The following is an 18,470-nucleotide window of genomic DNA, read 5'->3' as shown; positions in this document are numbered from 1 at the left end:
AATAGGGCTCAGATGTTCCTGGATGCGATTGCTGATGGATTCCTTCATCAAGTAAAGGAGGACTTGTGGCACCTTAGAGACTAATAAATTTATTTGAGCATGAGCTTTCTTGAACTACAGCTCACTTCATCGGATGCATACAGTGGAAAATACAGGGGGCATACACACTGTAACAAGAGTGATCACTTAAGGTGAGCTATTACCAGCAGGAGAGCAGGGGCGGGGGGGGGGCAGATCCTTTTGTAGTGATGATCAAGGTGGGCCATTTCCAGCAGTTGACAGGAACGTCTGAGGAACAGTGCGTGGGGGGCGGGGGGAGGGGAATAAACATGGGGGAATAGTTTTACTTTGTGTAATGACCCATCCACTCACAGTCTCTATTCAAGCCTAAGTTAATTGTATCCAGTTTGCAAATTAATTCCAATTCAGCAGTCTCTCATTGGAGTCTGTTTTTGAAGTTTTTGTGTTGAAGAATTGCCACTTTTAGGTCTGTAATCGAGTGACCAAAGAGACTGAAGTGTTCTCCGACTGGTTTTTGAATGTTATAATTCTTGACATCTGATTTGTGTCCATTTATTCTTTTATGTAGAGACTGTCCGGTTTGGCCAATGTACATGGCAGAGAGGCATTGCTGGCACATGATGGCATATATCACATTGGTGGATGTGCAGGTGAAGGAGCCTCTGATAATGTGGCTGATGTTATTAGGCCCTGTGTTGGTGTCCCCTGAATAGATATGTGGACACAGTTGGCAACGGGCTTTGTTGCAAGGATAGGTTCCTGGGTGAGTGGTTCTGTTCTGTGGTGTGTGGTTGCTGGTGAGTATTTGCTTCAGGTTGGGGGGCTGTCTGTATCAAACTGGATACAATTAACTTAGGCTTGAATAGAGACAGGGAGTGGACCTCATAGAAGAAATGGTTGTAGGAGTCCCTGTGGGGGGGACTGAGGGGGTCAGGTTCCCCTCCCCAGGGGGAGCTGGAACCCACGATTTGTGTTATAACCGATGACCCAGATCACACAGCTCCCTGGCACAGGGCTCCCAGGGCAGGGATTCAATGTAGCTCTGGGCCTGGTGGGGAGACGGGGCCTACCCAGAGGGCACAGGCAAGTTCAGTAGGGGATCCTGGCTCCCAGAACTAACCACTACTTCATAAACTTGCTTTATTTTCTCAGACAGTGTCTTTGGATCGAAGTGTCTGGGAACTTCCATTTGAGATAACAGGGTCTGTGCCTAGCACAGGAGTTGGCAACCTTTGACACGTGACCCATCAGTGTAACCCTGCTGGCGGGCTGCAAGACACTTTGTTTATGCGGACCGTCCACGGCACGGCCCCCCCGCAGATCCCAGTGGCCGCAGTTCACTGCTCCCAGCCAATGGGAGCTGCTGGAAGTGGTGCGGGCTGCAGGGACATGCTGGCCGCTGCTCCTCACAGCTCCTGATGGGCCATGTGCCGAAGGCTGCTGACCCCTGACCTCACATTCTCTATTAATAAAACAGTGGACTTTCTATGGGCTTGTATTGTCCAGGAAGGTGCGAAACACATTTCTGGGGCCAAGTCTGGGACTGGGAATTTGCTCATGTCTCTCTCTAATAGAATTCAGTAATGGCTGGCGAAGAGCACACATACAGTATATCTGGGGTGATTTCCATGCTGGAGGCTCTGTGAGAACAGACCAGGAGTGGTTGCTCTCATCCCAGGTTGGAGAATTGAGGGGATGTGGATGTCCATCAGTCCAGATAGTACCCTGGTAATGTCCCAGGGTGGCTGAAGAACTGTTGCAGCCAGAATCCATGTTAGAAGTGGGGCTAACTCTGGTAAGGTTATTAGCATGCATGTAGGTTCTTTTGTTGTTTTCAATGTTTTCTTTGTAATGCTTTTTAACTTAAGAATAAAGAAGGCTTGCTTAGGAAATGTTATCATAGAATCATAGGAGATGAGGGTTGGAAGGGACCTCAGGAAGTCATCTAGTCCAACCGCCTGCTCAAAGCAGGACCAATCCCCAACTAAATCATCCCAGCCAGAGCTTCATCAAGCCCGGCCTTAAAAACCTCTAAGGAAGGAGATTCCACCACCTCCCTAGGAAACCCATTCCAGTGCTTCACCACCCTCCTAGTGAAAAAGTGTTTCCTAATGTAAGCAGAGTCTGAATGAGCTCTCCCCTGACATCTAGTGGTGATCTGTGGAAAAGGACTTCAGGGGCTGATCTCATTTGCATGGGCACACCCACCCTGCCTAGGTGCTCAGCATGACAGGATGTGCTGGCCTAAATGGTCACTTTTGGCTGGTGTGGGATCCCCAGTCTTTTTGTTATTGGGGCAGGGGTAATAAATGGTCATCATACTGGTTGTATGAATGAAGGACAACAGAACTGTACTTGGCATTGTCCAATTGAGGGACTCACCCTCAACTGAACAGCACTCACTAGGCATGGGACGTGGGTTCCAAAGCCCTGTGTAATAACACAGCTAATAGATAGAATTGAAAGTTTTGCTATATGTTGTAGAGTGGGGCTGCTGATATTTAGGTCTAGGTACTAGAACTGGTTTGGGACAGTATCTATGATGCACTTCTCCCTGTATATGATTCCTCACTAGCAGCTGAAATCATTAAGAGCTGTGATATGCGGGGGTCCTGAAGACATCTTGGCGGAGCGCTAGTGGAGTAGCAAGGCTGGTAGGGAGGTGTGGCAATTGGGTACCAGTGCAGGCAGTGAGTGTCCCTGGGGCAGAGTGCGTAGGGTGTCTCCTTATTCCCTTGCCCCTTCTGCCCGGGTTGGGAAGTGAACTCTGTGGATGCACCTCTGAACTCTGGGTATGCACCATCAAGGGCAGCAGCTGGGAGTGAAGTGCAGGGAAAGGACAGGTACATTAATGGTACTTTTGTGTTGCTGGAATTGTTTGCTCATGATTTCTGTTTATGCATCCTGTTTGTGGTGTTTCCCTAACATAATTGTTTCCTTCCTTCATTAAAAGGTTTTTTGCTACACTGAGACTCTGTGCTTGCAAGAAGGGAAGTATTGCCCCTTAGAGGTACCCACGTGGGTGGTGTGTAATTGTCCCAGATCACTGGGCGGGGCTCGAGCTGTTTTTGCATTGTGTTGTTGAAAGGAACCCCTAGATACTGAATCCAGCCCTTGTTGCTGCCAACTCTGATGGGCAGAAGGGTTACATTAATATCCAGCCTAGACCTCCCCCACTGCAACTTGAGAACATTGCTTCTTGTTCTGTCATCTGCCACCACTGAGAACAGCCGAGCTCCATTTATTTATCTGCTGTCTTATCCCTCTTTAATGAATCCTCTTTGGAAGTGACATTACTCTGGCATGAGTTCTATCGGTACAAGGTTTGTGTACACACATCCTTATTTTGGATCACCTACACCACTTCTGGCAGTCATAGAATCATAGAATATCAGGGTTGGAAGGGACCTCAGGAGGTCATCTAGTCCCACCCCCTGCTCAAAGCAGGACCAAGCCCCAACAATCCCAACCAATCCCCAACCAGTCCTCCCACATCTATCCCCCAGTGTGTTGCTTCACACCCAGTTCAGCCTGTGTTTGCCTCTGTGCCCTCTACTGCTCTGGAGTCATCTTGATCAGATGGCACATCTCCAGTGTGCACCCTTTTATGAGTCCTAAGCCAGGTCTACAGAGTTTTGTCAACAAAAGTTATGATGACATACAGCCACAGCTTTAATTAAACTGCCGTTACATGTCCACACTGTGCTCCTTGTGTCGGCAGAGCGCATCCACACTAGCAGCTCTTGCATCGAAACAGAGAGCAGTGCCCTGTGGGTACCAATCCCACTGTGCAACTGGCCACAGGGTGCTTTGGGAAGGGCTTGCAATGCCTCATGGGGCATGTACAGTGTCACATGATGCAGGTTTCTCAGTCCCATTCTTCCAGGTGCATCCTACTCAATTGCCGGCTGCTTTTCAACTGAAGTGTGTGTGACCTTTTATGTCCTCTTGTTACTGGGCAGATTATTTAGGTCACACGACAGCATCTTTCCCACCTTCACTGAAAAGGGCACCAACTGGCCCAACAAGAAGGGGTACCACAATGGTGGACAAACCACAACATAAGCAAACAAAATGGCGATTTGAAAAATTCTCTCTACAATGGCAGCACCAGGGCTTCTCCTTGGGTAAAAGGGTGGTCAGCTGGGCTGAGGGTTGGAGAAACCCAGGACCCCCGTGCTAGGCACACTGTTATCTGGACTGTAAGTGACCCATACGCAGTCTGGGGGGGAAACAGGCTCGGGAAACACCTGTCAACGTGCAAAGGGCTCCCAGTGGCATTTGTGCCAAGGACACGAACAGAGAAGGGCAGCAACAACCAATGAGATAACCTGCAGAGTTGAACCCTAGGCTGCCTACATCAGCAGGGGCACCTTCCCTGCTGGGAGCCAGGGACGCAGCAGTACTGCAGGAGGGTCTAGAGGAGACTGACAAGGACATCGAGGCCATGGCTGGCCATGAGCGCCCAGTGCAGAGTGTGGTGAACAGGGCACACACGACATGGGCTGTATGCACAGGAAGAGAGGGAGCAGGAGCACATCAGTGGGGTCACCACTGCATATGGCTCTGGTGAGACTGTCACTGGCTCCCAGGTCCAGTTCTGGGCTCTGCCTTGCCCAAAGGACATGGAGACACTGGAGAGGCTCAGAGAAGAGCTACAAAGATGAGTCAAGGCCCAAAAACCTGCCTCTTTGGGAAAGCCATATGGAGCTCCATATAGTTAGCCTAGCCAGAGACGGTGGAGAGGGGCTTGATGTGTCTCCAAGTACCCATTGTGACGGGAGGCCCCCAGGGTGCAGGCTGGGACTGTGGGACCGCTGTGCCCCCTGAACTCTCTCCAGCCTGGGCTGTCTCTCACAATGCCCTGCCAGTGACCAGCAGCAACCCCGCCAGGTGCTGTGATCACTCAGCACAACCACATGGGGAGCCCCCCACATCCAGCTGGATTGCATGAATGCTCCCAGAGCCACTCCTGAATCACACCGGGAGGCACCAGCCAGATCCCCCCAGCTCCCAGCCCTGTACCTCAGGAATATGCCATGTATATTATTAATTGGTTCACCACTTCATCAATGGAAAGTGGATATACACCAGCCTTCAATAACAGCAATTTACCTTTCACTTCAGGCAAACCCGCTGGTAAAGTTAAACAGGTCAACAAGTTTATTGACTATAAAAGATTTTAAGTGGTATTAAGTGATAGGCAAAAAGTCAGAGTTAGTTACCAAAAGAAATAAACACCTAAGCACACAGTCTGAACTCTCAACCCTCATAGATGGGGCAACAACTAGATGAAGCCATTTTTCTCACCCCACTGGATATTGCAGTCCATAGGATACAGACTGAAATCTGGGCCAGTCTTTGGAGTCTCAAGTCTTCAGTGTCCTCGTTGCTTGCAGTGTAGGTGGGTGAAGGAGAAAGGCCCCTTCTGGACACCGTCTCTATTTTATACTCTCAGTCTCACGTGCTTGGGGAGCAGAAGTCCAGGCATGTCTGGGAGCAATAGTGAGTCTCCAAGGTCAGGCTGATGTGGCCTCAGGCAGGTGAGTCATTGCATTGTTGCTCCTTTGCTGGACAATGGCTGTTGATGGTTGTTTCACACCCTGCTTGGGCGTTGGTCACTTTCCTTGCTGTTGCCTCTGGGGGAGCTAATATCTGGCTGATTCCCCAATTTACAGCATGTTTCAGTGAAATCCGTACAATTCTTGTAATTTCATATGCATTGAGGATATACATATCTAGACAGAATTATGACTTCTGGCAGATCATAACCTTTCTCCTGATACCTTACAGTCCCAGCAGAGCTCAGGGGCAACCCCTCCTGTGTTAACCCTTTGCCTGCCCATACCCTCTCACTGACTCTGCTGCCTTCGGGGAACCTTTGAGAGCCTCTGATCCAAGGTGCAAGGAATGAGGCATCTGGGGCTCCGGGATCCTCACAGCCAGGGCTGATTACACTCCAAGCAGTGACTGTGGGGACCCCAGTAGGCCCTGGTGGGAGGGTCCAGCCGTGTCATGCAGATGGCAGTACATAGTTAAAGGTTATTTCCATTCATTGAGCAGGTTTTATTACAGGATCTCCACTCTCCTCCTACAGCTGAGGATAGAGCCCAGAAGTCCTGGCTCCCAGCAGGGCCATCCCTAGGCATTCGCAGCATATGCAGCTGCGTAGGACACCAGGAAATCTGGGGCCCCAAATTGCCCCGAATTTCGTGTTGTCCTAGGCAGCTGCGTGCTGCATATATGGCAGCACTGGCTCTGGTGGCCAGCCCTATCCCCCGGCCGGCCCCGCCACAGGCTGTGCCCGCTGCAAGGGCCATCACTAGGGGGCTGCGGGGCTCAGGACAACTCCCCCTCTGCCCCTGCTCCTCCCCACCCCCACGCCACCCCTTCCCCTAAGCCCCCACCCCTGCTCCACCCCCCCGCCTCTTCCTGCCCCACCCCTGCCTCGCCCTCACCCCACCCTGCCCCCACTCACCCCTTCCCCTAAACCCCCACCCCTGCTCTGCCCCGCCCATCTCTTCCTGCCTCTGCCCCACCTTCACCCCACCCCATCCCCCAAGCCTCCTCCCCTGAGTGACGCAGCCCAGGGTGGGGGATTAGCGGTGGGTCTGGCGCTGGCGGCAGGTGTCAGGCCCGCCCCTGCACTCGCCGATGGTGGTGGGAAGGAGAGCGACCCTGCCCTAGTCTGCTCCACTCCGCCGGCTCCCAGCCATGTCACTCCGCTTCCCGCCATCGGCAAGTGCGGGGGTGGTCCCGATCCCTGCTGCCGGCGCCAGGCCCGCCTGCTAACCCCCCGGGTCCCCCTGGGCCCTGCAGGGCCCCCCGAAGTCTGGGGCCCGGGGCAGTTGCCCCAAACCGCACTGTTCACCAGCAGTTTCTACTGTTTTTGCCGCCTCCTGCCTGCTCCCCCGTCCTCTCAGGTGAGTCTCCCTGCCCTGCTTCTTCCCTCACACAGCTCCTGCCCCTGCAACCCTCGAGCGCAGAACCCCGCCCCGTGGAGGGGCCGCTCCCACCTGATAGGGCAGCACAGTTGGTAGGGATGGCCCTGGCTCCCAGCCCCCCTGCTCTAACCTCTAGACCCCACTCCCCTCCCCGACCTGGGACTAGAACCCAGGAGTCCTCACGCCCACCTCCCGGCCCCTTTCTCGATGCTTACGTCTGGTGGTGAGCTGTGGAAAAGGACTTCAGGGGCTGATCCATTTGCATGGGCCCACCCACCCTGCCTAGGTGCTCAGCATGATGGGCTTGCTGGCCTAACGGTCACTTTTGGCTGGTGTGGGATCCCCAGTCTCTTTGTTATTGGGGCAGGGGTAATAAAGGGTTGTTATCCTGGTTGTGTGAATCAAGGACAGCAGAACTGTACTTGTCATTTTTTGACTGAGGGACTCACCCCCAACTCAATGGTACTTGCTAGGCAGGTGACAAGGGTTCAAAGCCTAGTGACTTGAGAGTGGAGCTAGATGTTTGTATTGGGGGTGGTGGAAGCAGGAGTTCTTTTGTACAGGCATCAGGTGTCTCTCAGTTATGTAGGAGATTTAATTTTGATTCAATAAAAAGTTGTTTTATATGTTGCAGAATTACAGCTATTAATATCTAGGTCTAAGTATTAGACCTGCTTTTGGATAGTGTCTCTGATGCAAGAGACTCTCCAGTGTGTGTGAGCTAGCAGGGAGATGTGACCAGGAGGGTGGCTGATGGAGAGGGCCAGAACAGAGCCCCTCAGAGACTGGAGCAAGTGAGATGCCTCCTTACCTCCATCCCCAAGGTGGCAGGTGAACTCTGCGGATGCACTGAGAAAGGACAGCAACTGTGAGTGGGGTGCAGAGAAGGGATGGGCACATTAATGGGACTTTTGGGTTGCTGGACTTAAGAACCCAAGGGGAAAAGGACACTGCCCAACTTGGTGGTGGGTCTTTTGCTCATGGTATATGTTTATAAACCCTGTTTGTGGTGTTTCCCCAAATTAATGTCCCATTATTTCCCTCTTTTTATTAAAAGTTTTTTTTTGCTACACTCAGACTCTGTGCTTGCGAGATGGGAATTATTGCCTCTTCGAGGCACCCAGGGGTGTGTGTGTAACTGTTGCAGGTCACTGGGCGGGGGCTTGAGCCGGTTTTGCATTGAAAGGGAACCCCGAGATAATGAACACGGACCTTGTGGCTGCCAGCTCTGATGGGCAGAAGGGTTGCACTGGACCCCTTGTGCTAGGTTCTGTGCAGACACAGAACAAACCAACAGAATCTATCCCCAGAGCACGTGGTGCCCCACACCCAGCTCTGGAGGGGCCTTGCCCCCAGGAGCGCTCAACCCAGCCAGTGGCTTGGAGCGGCTTCTCTGGCATCCCATGGGCCATTCTGTTGTCAGGGGGTAGCTGGGCCTATGTCCCACGGCCAATCCGCTTGCTTCCCGGGCACCCCAGCTCAGCCCAAATGCCCTGCCAGGATCCCCTCCTGGTTCCCATGGCCCCCACCTTACCCTCTCCTTTTGTGTATGTAGCTGGGCCTGAACCCTGCATCCAGGCCCTGGCTCCTGTAGCCCCTGGAGGGGCCTGCTGAGCAGCACCTCCCTGCAGCGTTTCCTGAATGGCACAGGCTAGTGCTGGCTCCATGTGGATCCTGTATCCCAAGTGACCAACGTGTCCTAAACGTCCCAGAGGGAGGAGAATCCCATCCCCGAATCAGGGCCCTGAACTCCCAGTGCCCCGATCCAGAAGGGGCCTCAGGGCCCTCAGCTCTGGAGCCAGGTGCGGATTCAGCCCCAAGGTCCATGGCCCCAAGTGGGGGGCCGATCCCCACATCTAAGCCGGTGCCGCCCCCTCAGGCTCTGGACTCCCCTGGTCTGACATCCCGGTGGCCCCTGGATGGAGAGAGCAGAGGGGATGGGTTATGGGGTGTAACGGCCTCCCCACCCCCACCACAGAGAGGGAGAGGACTCACCTGCGTATTCTCCACCACAGCACCACGGCCATGGCGGCTACGGCCAGAGCCCCCAGCGTGATGCCCACGGCCAGGCCGGGGCCCCAGGGCCTGCTGTGCCCTGTAACACACAGGGGGTGATGTGCTGGGAATGGGCATCCTGTTCCCTCAGCCTCCCCTGCAGTCCCCCCATCTCCTCACCTGGGCCCCCTGCCATCTGCCCTGCCACACCCCACCGTGGTTCCCTCAGCCTCCCCTGCAGTCCCCCCTGCTGCCCCCACTTGACCCACTGCCCTCAGCCTCCCCACCCTGACCCTGTTCCCTCAGCCACCCCGTCAGTCCCCCCTGCTGCCCCCACCTGACCCACTTCCCTCAGCCTCCCCACAGCCCCCCCCCGTTCCCCCAGCCCCGACCCACTGCCCTCAGCCTCCCCACCCTGACCCTGTCCCTCAGCCACCCCGTCAGTCCCCCCTGCTGCCCCCACCTGACCCACTTCCCTCAGCCTCCCCACAGCCCCCCCCATTCCCCCAGCCCCGACCCACTGCCCTCAGCCTCCCCACCCTGACCCTGTTCCCTCAGCCACCCCATCAGTCCCCCCTGCTGCCCCCACCTGACCCACTTCCCTCAGCCTCCCCACAGCCCCCCCCGTTCCCCCAGCCCCGACCCACTGCCCTCAGCCTCCCCACCCTGACCCTGTCCCTCAGCCACCCCGTCAGTCCCCCCTGTTGCCCCCACCCGACCCACTTCCCTCAGCCTCCCCCTCAGTCCCCCCTGTTGCCCCCACCCGACCCACTTCCCTCAGCCTCCCCCTCATTCCCCCCTGCTGCCCCCACCCAACCCACTGCCCTCAGCCTCCCCACCCTGACCCTGTTCCCTCAGCCACCCCGTCAGTCCCCCCTGCTGCCCCCACCCGACCCACTGCCCTCAGCCTCCCCACAGCCCCCACCGTTCCCCCAGCCCCGACACACTGCCCTCAGCCTCCCCACCCTGACCCTGTTCCCTCAGCCACCCCGTCAGTCCCCCCTGTTGCCCCCACCCGACCCACTTCCCTCAGCCTCCCCACAGCCCCCGCCGTTCCCCCAGCCCCGACCCACTGCCCTCAGCCTCCCCACCCTGACCCTGTTCCCTCAGCCACCCCGTCAGTCCCCCCTGCTGCCCCCACCCGACCCACTTCCCTCAGCCTCCCCACAGCCCCCGCCGTTCCCCCAGCCCCGACCCACTGCCCTCAGCCTCCCCACCCTGACCCTGTTCCCTCAGCCACCCCGTCAGTCCCCCCTGCTGCCCCCACCCGACCCACTTCCCTCAGCCTCCCCCTCAGTCCCCCCTGCTGCCTGCACCCAACCCACTGCCCTCAGCCCTGCCCTACCTCAGCCCTGTTCCTTCTGCCATCCCCACCATCCCACCTCCCCTGCTCCCCCTGAAACAGCCCCACTGTCCTCAGATGCCCCTACCCTGACCCTGTTCCCTCATTGTCCTCTATCATCCCACCCCCACTGCTCCCCTCACATTCCCAGCCCCTCAGCCTTCCCGCATGCCAGTCCTAGTCCCTCTATCCGATCGCCTCTGGACTCCTACCTCTCTCCCCAACCCCCCCAGCCCTCCCTACCTCTGCCCCATTGTCTCCCCTCTGCCACACTCCATACAGCTCTCCCCACCCCATCCCATTACTTCTCCTCTCAGCCCCCACCCTGCCCCTCCTGTGCAAGTCCTGTCCCATTCCCCTCAGCTCCTCTACCCTGATCCCCCGATCCATCCCCACACACCCCACACACCTCTTCTGCCTCCCTTCACCCCAGTCTCACTGCCTGGACCCCACCCTGCTTGAGATGTGCAGGAAAAGCCCCCAGAGACTATGACAGCAGCCCCCACCCCCCGGGTACATGCACCTACCCCAGGGGATCAGCAGGCTCTGGCCCCCCAGGCTGCTGTGCTCCACCCGGCAGGCGTAGCTGTGCCCGTCGCCCGGCCCCACGGCCAGGGAGCTGCGCAGCTGGTAGGTCAGGTCCGCGTTGGGCAGGATCCCGCTGGAGTTCAGCCGCCAGCCTGGCCCCACCTCCTCCCCGTCCTGCAGCCAGGCCACGCGGATGGGCCGGGGGTAGAAACCGGTGACCCGGCAAACCAGCAGTAACGGCGCGGGGGTCCCGGCTGGGGGAGGCGCTCGGGCAAACACCACGGCGACCGGCCGCTCTGAGACAGGGGGAGAGAGACGGGGTGGGGGAGAGGGGACGATTCAGCCTGAGCCTCAGGGACTCACTAGCCAAGCCCAGCTCCATCCCCCGGGGTCCGGCGTTGGCCCTGCTCTCCTGGCCAGACCCCAGTTCTGCAGTTAGCATTGCTGACGGAATCCCCCTTCACGTCCTGTCGTAAAGTGCTGTGCAGTGTGGCTATGAAATCGCGACTGCGCTCCACCCCAGCTATAGCTGCACTTGTACACAAAACAAGGGGTCCCTGTTTAAACAGCCCCCCCGTACCCCACCCCAGAAGTGGCTGCATCTCAGTGAGCAGGGAGTGGTGTCCAGCCTCACCTTGTCTCGCCAGAGACTCTTTCCCGTACTGGACAAAGCTCTGGAGTTCACTGACACACGTTGTTCTCAGGAGGAACTGAGCCGTGGCAGATGTGCTCTTATCCTTGTTAAGAAAGTCCAGTGGCTTGAGGACCAACTTATCCCTGCGCTGAGTGACCCAGGTGCCCGAGTCCATGTTGAAGCTGATGAAATCCTCGCCATTCACCGCAGAGTCACAGAATTGCCGTGAGGTGCCGTTGAGGTGGAGCTCGCAACCGGCGGAGGCCTGAATAACAAAGGGGTCTGGCACAGAAAGGGCAGGGGCAATGAGGACAGGTCATTAGGAGATCACCGGGGGGCAGGGGCAGGGGGCAGAAATAGAAAGATGGGGGAATAAAGACATCATGTCAGGAGCAATGAGGATGTTAAGCCACAAGATGGGGCCAGGGTTGTGGGGCAGCCCTGGATGGAGTTAAGGGCACATTGCTGTTTCTGTTTAAAGCTGATGTTTTCAAAGTGCTCTGAGGTCCACACACATAGTCAGATTGGCTTGAAAATCGCTGCTCTCCATCAGGGCCTTAGAGTTTGTGGAGCAAATTTGGAGGTCCCTTGCTCATGGGTTTTGTGAGATACAGATCCCCTATCCAAATCACCAGACTTTTAAATGTTAATTTTTTAAAAAGTGATTTGTGATGCTCTAGAGAAAATTATGACCCTGAGCCTCAATAAACTTACAACCCTGGGCTCCCCGATCTCAGCTCTTCACTGGTAGCAAGGACAAGTCTGGCTTCCCAGCGTTACAAAAGTCCCTGGGCCTTGGTTCTGCCTCTGGTGCGTACGCCGGGTGGTGACACGCACCTGTGCCCACAGACAGTTCACACCTCTGCCAGCAATTGTCTCCTCAGCAGTGCCTCGGGGCATGACACACCGAGTCTCACACTCCGTCAGCCGGAGAGGCAGAAACCTCTGAGCCCCAGGAGCATCTGTCTGAGCCCCGTCACCGAGAGGTTCCTGCGGCCGTGAGCTGTGATCACAGGGCCGGCTGTCGCTCTGTCATGAAATGCACATGCCCAGGCAGGTTGCCATGAAACTAGCTCTGCCCCAGCAAGGTGCAAGGGAGACTTTGTGGTGCAAATTTGGGGGCAGGTGGGTAAGGGGTTCCTGACAGAAAGTCTCCCCCGAGGACCTTCTTTTAGTGCTCCAGCACCAGACACCCAGTGCAGACACTGGGCTGAGCAGCTGAGAAGAGGCGTGCTGGGTCTGTCCCATGCCCTGGGGCAGAGCTGGTTGTGGGGGTGCGGGGCGGGATTTGCTTAGCTCTGCATTTCCTGCCCTTCCAAGTCGTGTGTTGAAGGTGTCAGTTCTCAGTGTTCAGGCTGGCCAGGTTCCGGTAGCATGAACAAGGGCCTTTGGTTGGGCACCTGGCTGTGAAAAACCATTTGCCACTGCTCTGGGGACGGGACACGGGGCTTTTCCCCTCGAGGGTGCACAGGCTGCAATGTGGCCGTAGAGCTGGGGGACTGGCTCAGCGGGGTGGAGAATGGAAAATGGGGCTATTCCCTTCTAGGGCACCCTGGCTGCATTCAGCCTAAGGGCCAGGAACTGGCTGGCTTGACCCCCATCCACCCTGTCAGGACAAACTCAGTTACTACAGTGAGTGTGTCAGTTCTCAGCTCCCTGCTGGTTGTGGGGACCGCTCCATACTCACAGTGCTCTCCTTCATCCTTAACCCCTTTGTTAATAAGAAGGATAAATTTGGACAGGTAGCGATGGAGCATTGTCTCCAGGTCCTGCCACTGCCTCGGGGTCAAGCCCTGGTGGGCCCAGGGCTGCAGGAAGCGGATCCTGCAGGTGCTGCAATCCATGAAGTGGGTCTCCAGGTCTCCGAGCAGGGCCATCCCCTCCACGTTGCTAGAACTGGCGTTGTGGAAGACGGTGGTTTTGAGCAGCCGGAGGGTGAGAGACCCTGGGGGGACAGGAGGGGAGGCTGAAGGAGGGAGGGGAGAGGAAACAAGTGGAGGACAAAGTGGGTGAGGAGAGAGATTAAGGCGTCTCAGTCTCGTTAATGCTCCCCAGCTCCAGGGTTTTCCTGCTGAACCCTAACCTGCCTCCCCCCTCCTCTTGCACCCCAGCAAGGGTCACTAGTGCTGGATAAGTTCCTGGAGGACAGGTCCATCAATAGCTATTAGCCAGGATGGGCAGGGAGGGTGTCCCTAGCCCCTGTTTGCCAGAAGCTGGGAATGGGCGACAGGAAATGGATCACTGCATGATTCCTGTCTGTTCGTTCCCTCTGGGGCCCCTGGCCCGGGCCCCTGGCGGAAGACAGGATACTGGGCTAGATGGACCTTTGGTCTGACCCAGTCCGGCCGTTCTTATGTGGTGCTACCCCACCCTGGCCCCGGCATTATATCATGCGCAACCTTCCCCAGCAGCAAAAAGGGCAGGGAGGGGGGTCCCCACTTACCAGCCAGGGCCCCCCATGCCCAGGGGAGGAGCAGCAGAGGGAGCAGCATCCTGGCAGGGGAAGGGGATCCGGGCTAGGGCCGGTGTCAGTGCGGTGGGACGAGGGGCCCAGGGTCGCCCACAGGCTGTCGGCTCCTCCCCAGGACACAAGCCTCGTCACCAACTTCTCCCTTTGTGTGTCTCTGCTCGGCTCTGTGCCCGCAGCTGCCAGCCCCGAGCCAATCACGGCAGAGGGAGTCGGGGAGCGGAGGCCGCGCGGGAGGGGGAGCCCCGGCAGCAAGGTCAGAACTAGGGCCGGGTCCGCGCCTAGGCAAACTAGGCCGGTATGCAGGGCTCGCCTTGGTGGCCAGCGTCCTGCTCCTCACCCTGCCCAGGGGCAGCCCACAGCTGCACCCCCTGCCCGGCGCTGCAGCCAAACTTGGCCTAGCGTGGAGGGGAGGTTTGGGGGCCTGGAGAGGGAGTCCGCCCCACTCATGCTGCAGTGACAGGCCTGCCCTGGGGGGCTGGGCCTGGCTGCCCCAAGTGATGGGGGAGATCAGGGTGAAGAGTCAGAGTGGAAGGGAGGGCAGAGCCCCCCGCCATCTGCCCTCCCTCCCAGTGGCCCCTCCCTCTCGATAGCCCCTCCCTCTCCCCGCCGACCCCTCCCTCTCCCCATATTCATCCTCAGCAGCCAGGCTCATCTCTAAACCCCTTTGATGGGGTGAGGGCAGGTCTGGGGGTTGAGCCTGTCGCCCACCGAGTCCTATTTCCGCCAGCGCAGAATGAGCACACAATTGCTGCCCCCCAGCAGGGGGCGCCGTCCCCCAGGGTGACCCCCCCCCCCCCCGAACTGCGTGAGGGCGGGAAGGAGGCCAGGGCAGTCGTAGCCCCAGACAGACCCCCACGTCCTGCCGAAGGAAGCCAGGCGCCATCACGGTACCCGCCCTGGAGCAGGGGCAGCGGGGCCCTGCGCTGCGAGACAGCAGGAGCTACGGGGGAGCAGCCGCCCGGGCCCCTGGACGCGCAGCGCGGGGCGTGCCGGGCTGGTTGTGCCGTGGGTGCTCTGCAGTGCCGATGCCGGGGCTTGTCGGCGTTTGCAGCCGGGAGCTTTGTTGTTTTGTGCCTTTTAGGGTCGACATTTGAGCCCCGAGGCAGCACACGAGTGACCGTCCTTGACACACCCGCGCGTCCGGTCCCTGGGCTGGTACGAGTGGCAGTACCAGGGCCCAGGCCGGTTTATCGCTGCCAGGCCACGTGTTCGCACCAGGGCGGTGAAGACCGTGGTTTCTCTCCATTTCCTTCTGTGGTTTCAGGTTTGCTCTGACAGTTAACACACCAGCCAAACAAGGAAATACCATTAACCCCTGTTCCAGAGAGAAGCAAATGGGGAGGTGACGTGACCTGCCCGAGGTAACACAGTGAACTGCAGCAGAGCTGGAAACAGAACCCAGGTGTCCTGACTCCGGTGTGGGGTGGTAGCTGCCCGACTGTCCTGGCCTCGCCCTGCTGTGGAGACTCTGATGGCCTTTCACTGCATGCCCCTGCCGTACAAATGCCACCCTTCTGCCGGGGGGAGTCGGCAGCAACCAGGGCCGGGTTCAGCATCGAGGGGTTCCTCATAACAATTCAGCACAGAACCCGCTTGAGTCCCCACCCGTAATTTGGGAAAATTAACCACCACCCCCGGCGCCTCTGAGAGCCAATGCTTCCCCCTCACTGAGTCGTGTATAGCAAAGAAAACCTTTAATAGAAAGAGGAAAGGAGCCCGGCACTATCGTGGTAAAACACCATCACCACTAGTCATCAGCATATGACCGTGAGCCAAACGCCCACCCCCCGAGTACGTTGGGCAGTGTCCTTTGCCTCAGCTCCTCACCTTGCGTTGGAAAGTCCAACAAACAAAGGCTCCTTTACCCACCTCCTCACCCCTCTCACGGTTGCTGTCCTTGGCCAGCACAGACCCGGCGTTCAGAGCTGCATTCACGGGGCGGGAGTTCACGTCCCACCCCGGTTACAATGAGGGACACCTCAGCTGCTATTGGGGCCATGACTGCAAGTGGCTCCCAGGTGCCACCGTTCACCCTGTGCACCGCTGTGCAGCTGTGTCTCCACCCCATTGGCCACGGGCCTTCGCCGGCTCTGCTGCCACCTGTTTCTATTGCCACCTCGGCGATGCCACATCCTGAGCTCCCCCAGCTCAGCCCAGCTCTGGGGGGCTCCAGCAGTTAGCGGCTGGGCCTCACCTCGGGCAGGAGGAGCAGCTGCTTTCAGCTGTCTCAGAGCCGGTCTCAGGCTTAGCACTCAGGCCTGGTGATCCGGGATTTGAGCTCCGGCAGGCAGTTAACAGAAGTCTCATCTGCGCTGTCTTTCAGTGCTAGACAGCAGAAGGGTGAAATGGTGTGTGGCCCTTACACAGAAACACCCCCCACCCCCGGGAGAGACACCTCTCCCGCCCGTTCCCCCTCCACTGGGATCTGGCACCCCTGCCGCCCACAGAGCAATGCTGTGCCAGGGACAGACATGCCAACGCGCCCCAATTCATCGCCAGAGATGCGATTTCTAAGTCAAATGAAGCCTTACTTCTGTTCCGGGGCTAGAACTCTCAGATGTCACCGATATATTTTTGCAGCTGAGTTCTCTCCCCAGGACATTGCTGTGGGAGAGAGGCTCCCGCTGTCAGCCCCCGGCAGGCTGATCTCCTGCCAGCCTGGGAAGTGGGAGAGAGGGGACCCCAGGGCAGGCCCCAGGCCTGGGGAGGGTGAAGAACCCAGAGAAGCAGAGTTGAGGGTGGGAGGGCTAAACTATGGCCTGGGGACCGCAGGGGGGCTGTGTTACCAGCACACAATTCTCTGTTAGTCGCACACTCCTTTAGGGGCACCCACCTTTACCCTGGCCCTAGGGCTCAAGGCGTAACCCTCTTAATGTAGGCACCCGCCCTTTCCCCATGCCAAGGGCTCAGGCGGAGCCTGACACTGCGGGTTTGGGGGTGTCTTACCAGTGACAGAGCCTTACACAGTAATATCCTATTTACCCTCTCATCAGCAAAAGTTGTTACCCAAAAATGCATACATTAACCCTAAAATGCTCACTACTCCCAGTCCCAAAAAGGCAGATAATTTTTCCCTGCTGGACAGTCAGGATCAGGTCATCTGGGGAGGCTGGTTGTTGAGGTCTGGCAGCTCTGACCTTGGAGCTGTGTCCTGGAGTTGGTTCCCAAGAACTTCCTTTTGGACCCCACTTTAGATAGTGAAACTTGAGCCTTGCTTAGCTGTACTGTAACCAATCATTGTACTAAAATGTTACAAACCAATCCTAACATAGTGTAACAAAATTCTCTAACCAATCCTACCACCTTAATTAATTCACCACCTTAATTAATTCACACCTCGCAAAATGAGCCATGTCACAGACAAAAACAATCAAAGAACCAGACAGAGACCAGAGAGAAAACTATAGAGAAGTGGGGATCATAAAGACAAAACCATAAAGAAATGGGGATTTTACACCCACAACCATTTATAAGTGATTGCCTGCCAGACAGAATGCGTCAAACTAAGTTTTCTTTAACCGCCTTAAGATCTGTTCCTTTATCTGGTCCTTTATCTGGTGATGGTGGGTGCCATTAGGACAGGAGCCTTCCTAACAGCCCGATATTACCCTGTTTTAATGTATTTTTGATGGATGTGAGGATGTAATAGCTCATGGCTGCTGCTCTCCCAATCTGGCTGCAGACAAAGTCCTCAGGCTTCATAGAATCATAGCACATCAGAGTTGGAAGAGACCTCAGGAGGTCATCTAGTCCAACCCCCTGCTCAAAGCAGGACCAAGCCCCAACTAAATCATCCCAGCCAGGGCTTTGTCAAGCAGGGCCTTAAAAACCTCTAAGGATGGAGATTCCACCACCTCCCTAGGTAACCCATTCCAGTGTTTCACCACCCTCCAAGTAAAAAAGTTTTTCCTAATATCCAACCTTAACCTCCCCCACTGCAACTTGAGACAATTACTCCTTGTTCTGTCATCAGCTACCACTGAGAACAGTCTAGGTCCATCCTCTTTGGAACCCCCTTTCAGGTAGTTGAAAGCAGCTATCAAATCCCCCCTCATTCTTCTCTTCCGCAGACTAAACAATCCCAGTTCCCTCAGCCTCTCCTCATAAGTCACGTGGCTAGAGGAAAAGCCCTAATCCTTACAGCCGAAGTGAGGAAGGTGAGGGCTGATGGGGTGGCAGGGGCTGTATTGAGGGTGTGAGTAGATGGTGTGAGTGCTGGGAGGGTGAACTGAGGGTGGTGCTGTGTGCGGGGGGTAGGGGCTGAGGGACTGAACTGAGGGAGAGTTAAATTGAGGGCGGTTGGGGGGCAGAACTGATGGGGGGACAGAATTAATTGCTGGGCAGGCGAGGGGCAGATTTGGGGGTGAGAGCTCCTGGAGCAGGGGCCAAACTCCCCTTCCCCAGTACACGTGGGAGTGGGCAACGCTAATCATCACATGGGCACACCCTGGGGGCGGGGGGCAGGGGGAGTTCAGAAATCAAGAGGCTGACCTAAAAACCCAGTATAATCTTTTTTCATAAAATCTCACGATTTGG

At 56.7% G+C, this 18,470-nt stretch overlaps 1 protein-coding gene across 7 annotated transcripts in view; it reads right to left on the bottom strand.

Moving 5' to 3' along the window:
• Nucleotides 1–6,907: 6,907 nt before the first annotated feature.
• The window catches only part of LOC142068598 (antigen-presenting glycoprotein CD1d1-like), a 23,706-nt gene continuing 12,143 nt past the window's right edge, over nucleotides 6,908–18,470 (bottom strand). For 5 of the 7 annotated variants that reach the window (XM_075118222.1, XM_075118221.1, XM_075118224.1 and 2 more), the window contains 5 exons: nucleotides 13,152–13,430; nucleotides 11,465–11,746; nucleotides 10,830–11,126; nucleotides 8,961–9,060; nucleotides 6,908–8,880 (listed from right to left, as the gene is read on the bottom strand). In XM_075118222.1, coding sequence (XP_074974323.1) covers nucleotides 8,841–8,880; nucleotides 8,961–9,060; nucleotides 10,830–11,126; nucleotides 11,465–11,746; nucleotides 13,152–13,430 — 998 coding nt within the window. In that variant the 3' untranslated portion in view covers nucleotides 6,908–8,840. Of the gene's footprint in view, nucleotides 8,881–8,960; nucleotides 9,061–10,829; nucleotides 11,127–11,464; nucleotides 11,747–13,151; nucleotides 13,431–13,907; nucleotides 14,459–18,470 lie in introns of those variants that run through there. The other 2 variants (XM_075118219.1, XM_075118225.1) reach the window with 2 other exon arrangements.

The sequence above is a fragment of the Caretta caretta genome, chromosome 11 (assembly GCF_965140235.1).
Source record: "Caretta caretta isolate rCarCar2 chromosome 11, rCarCar1.hap1, whole genome shotgun sequence".
NCBI classification, from domain to species: Eukaryota; Metazoa; Chordata; order Testudines; family Cheloniidae; genus Caretta; species Caretta caretta.
This window is presented reverse-complemented; position numbering and strand designations above follow the sequence as displayed.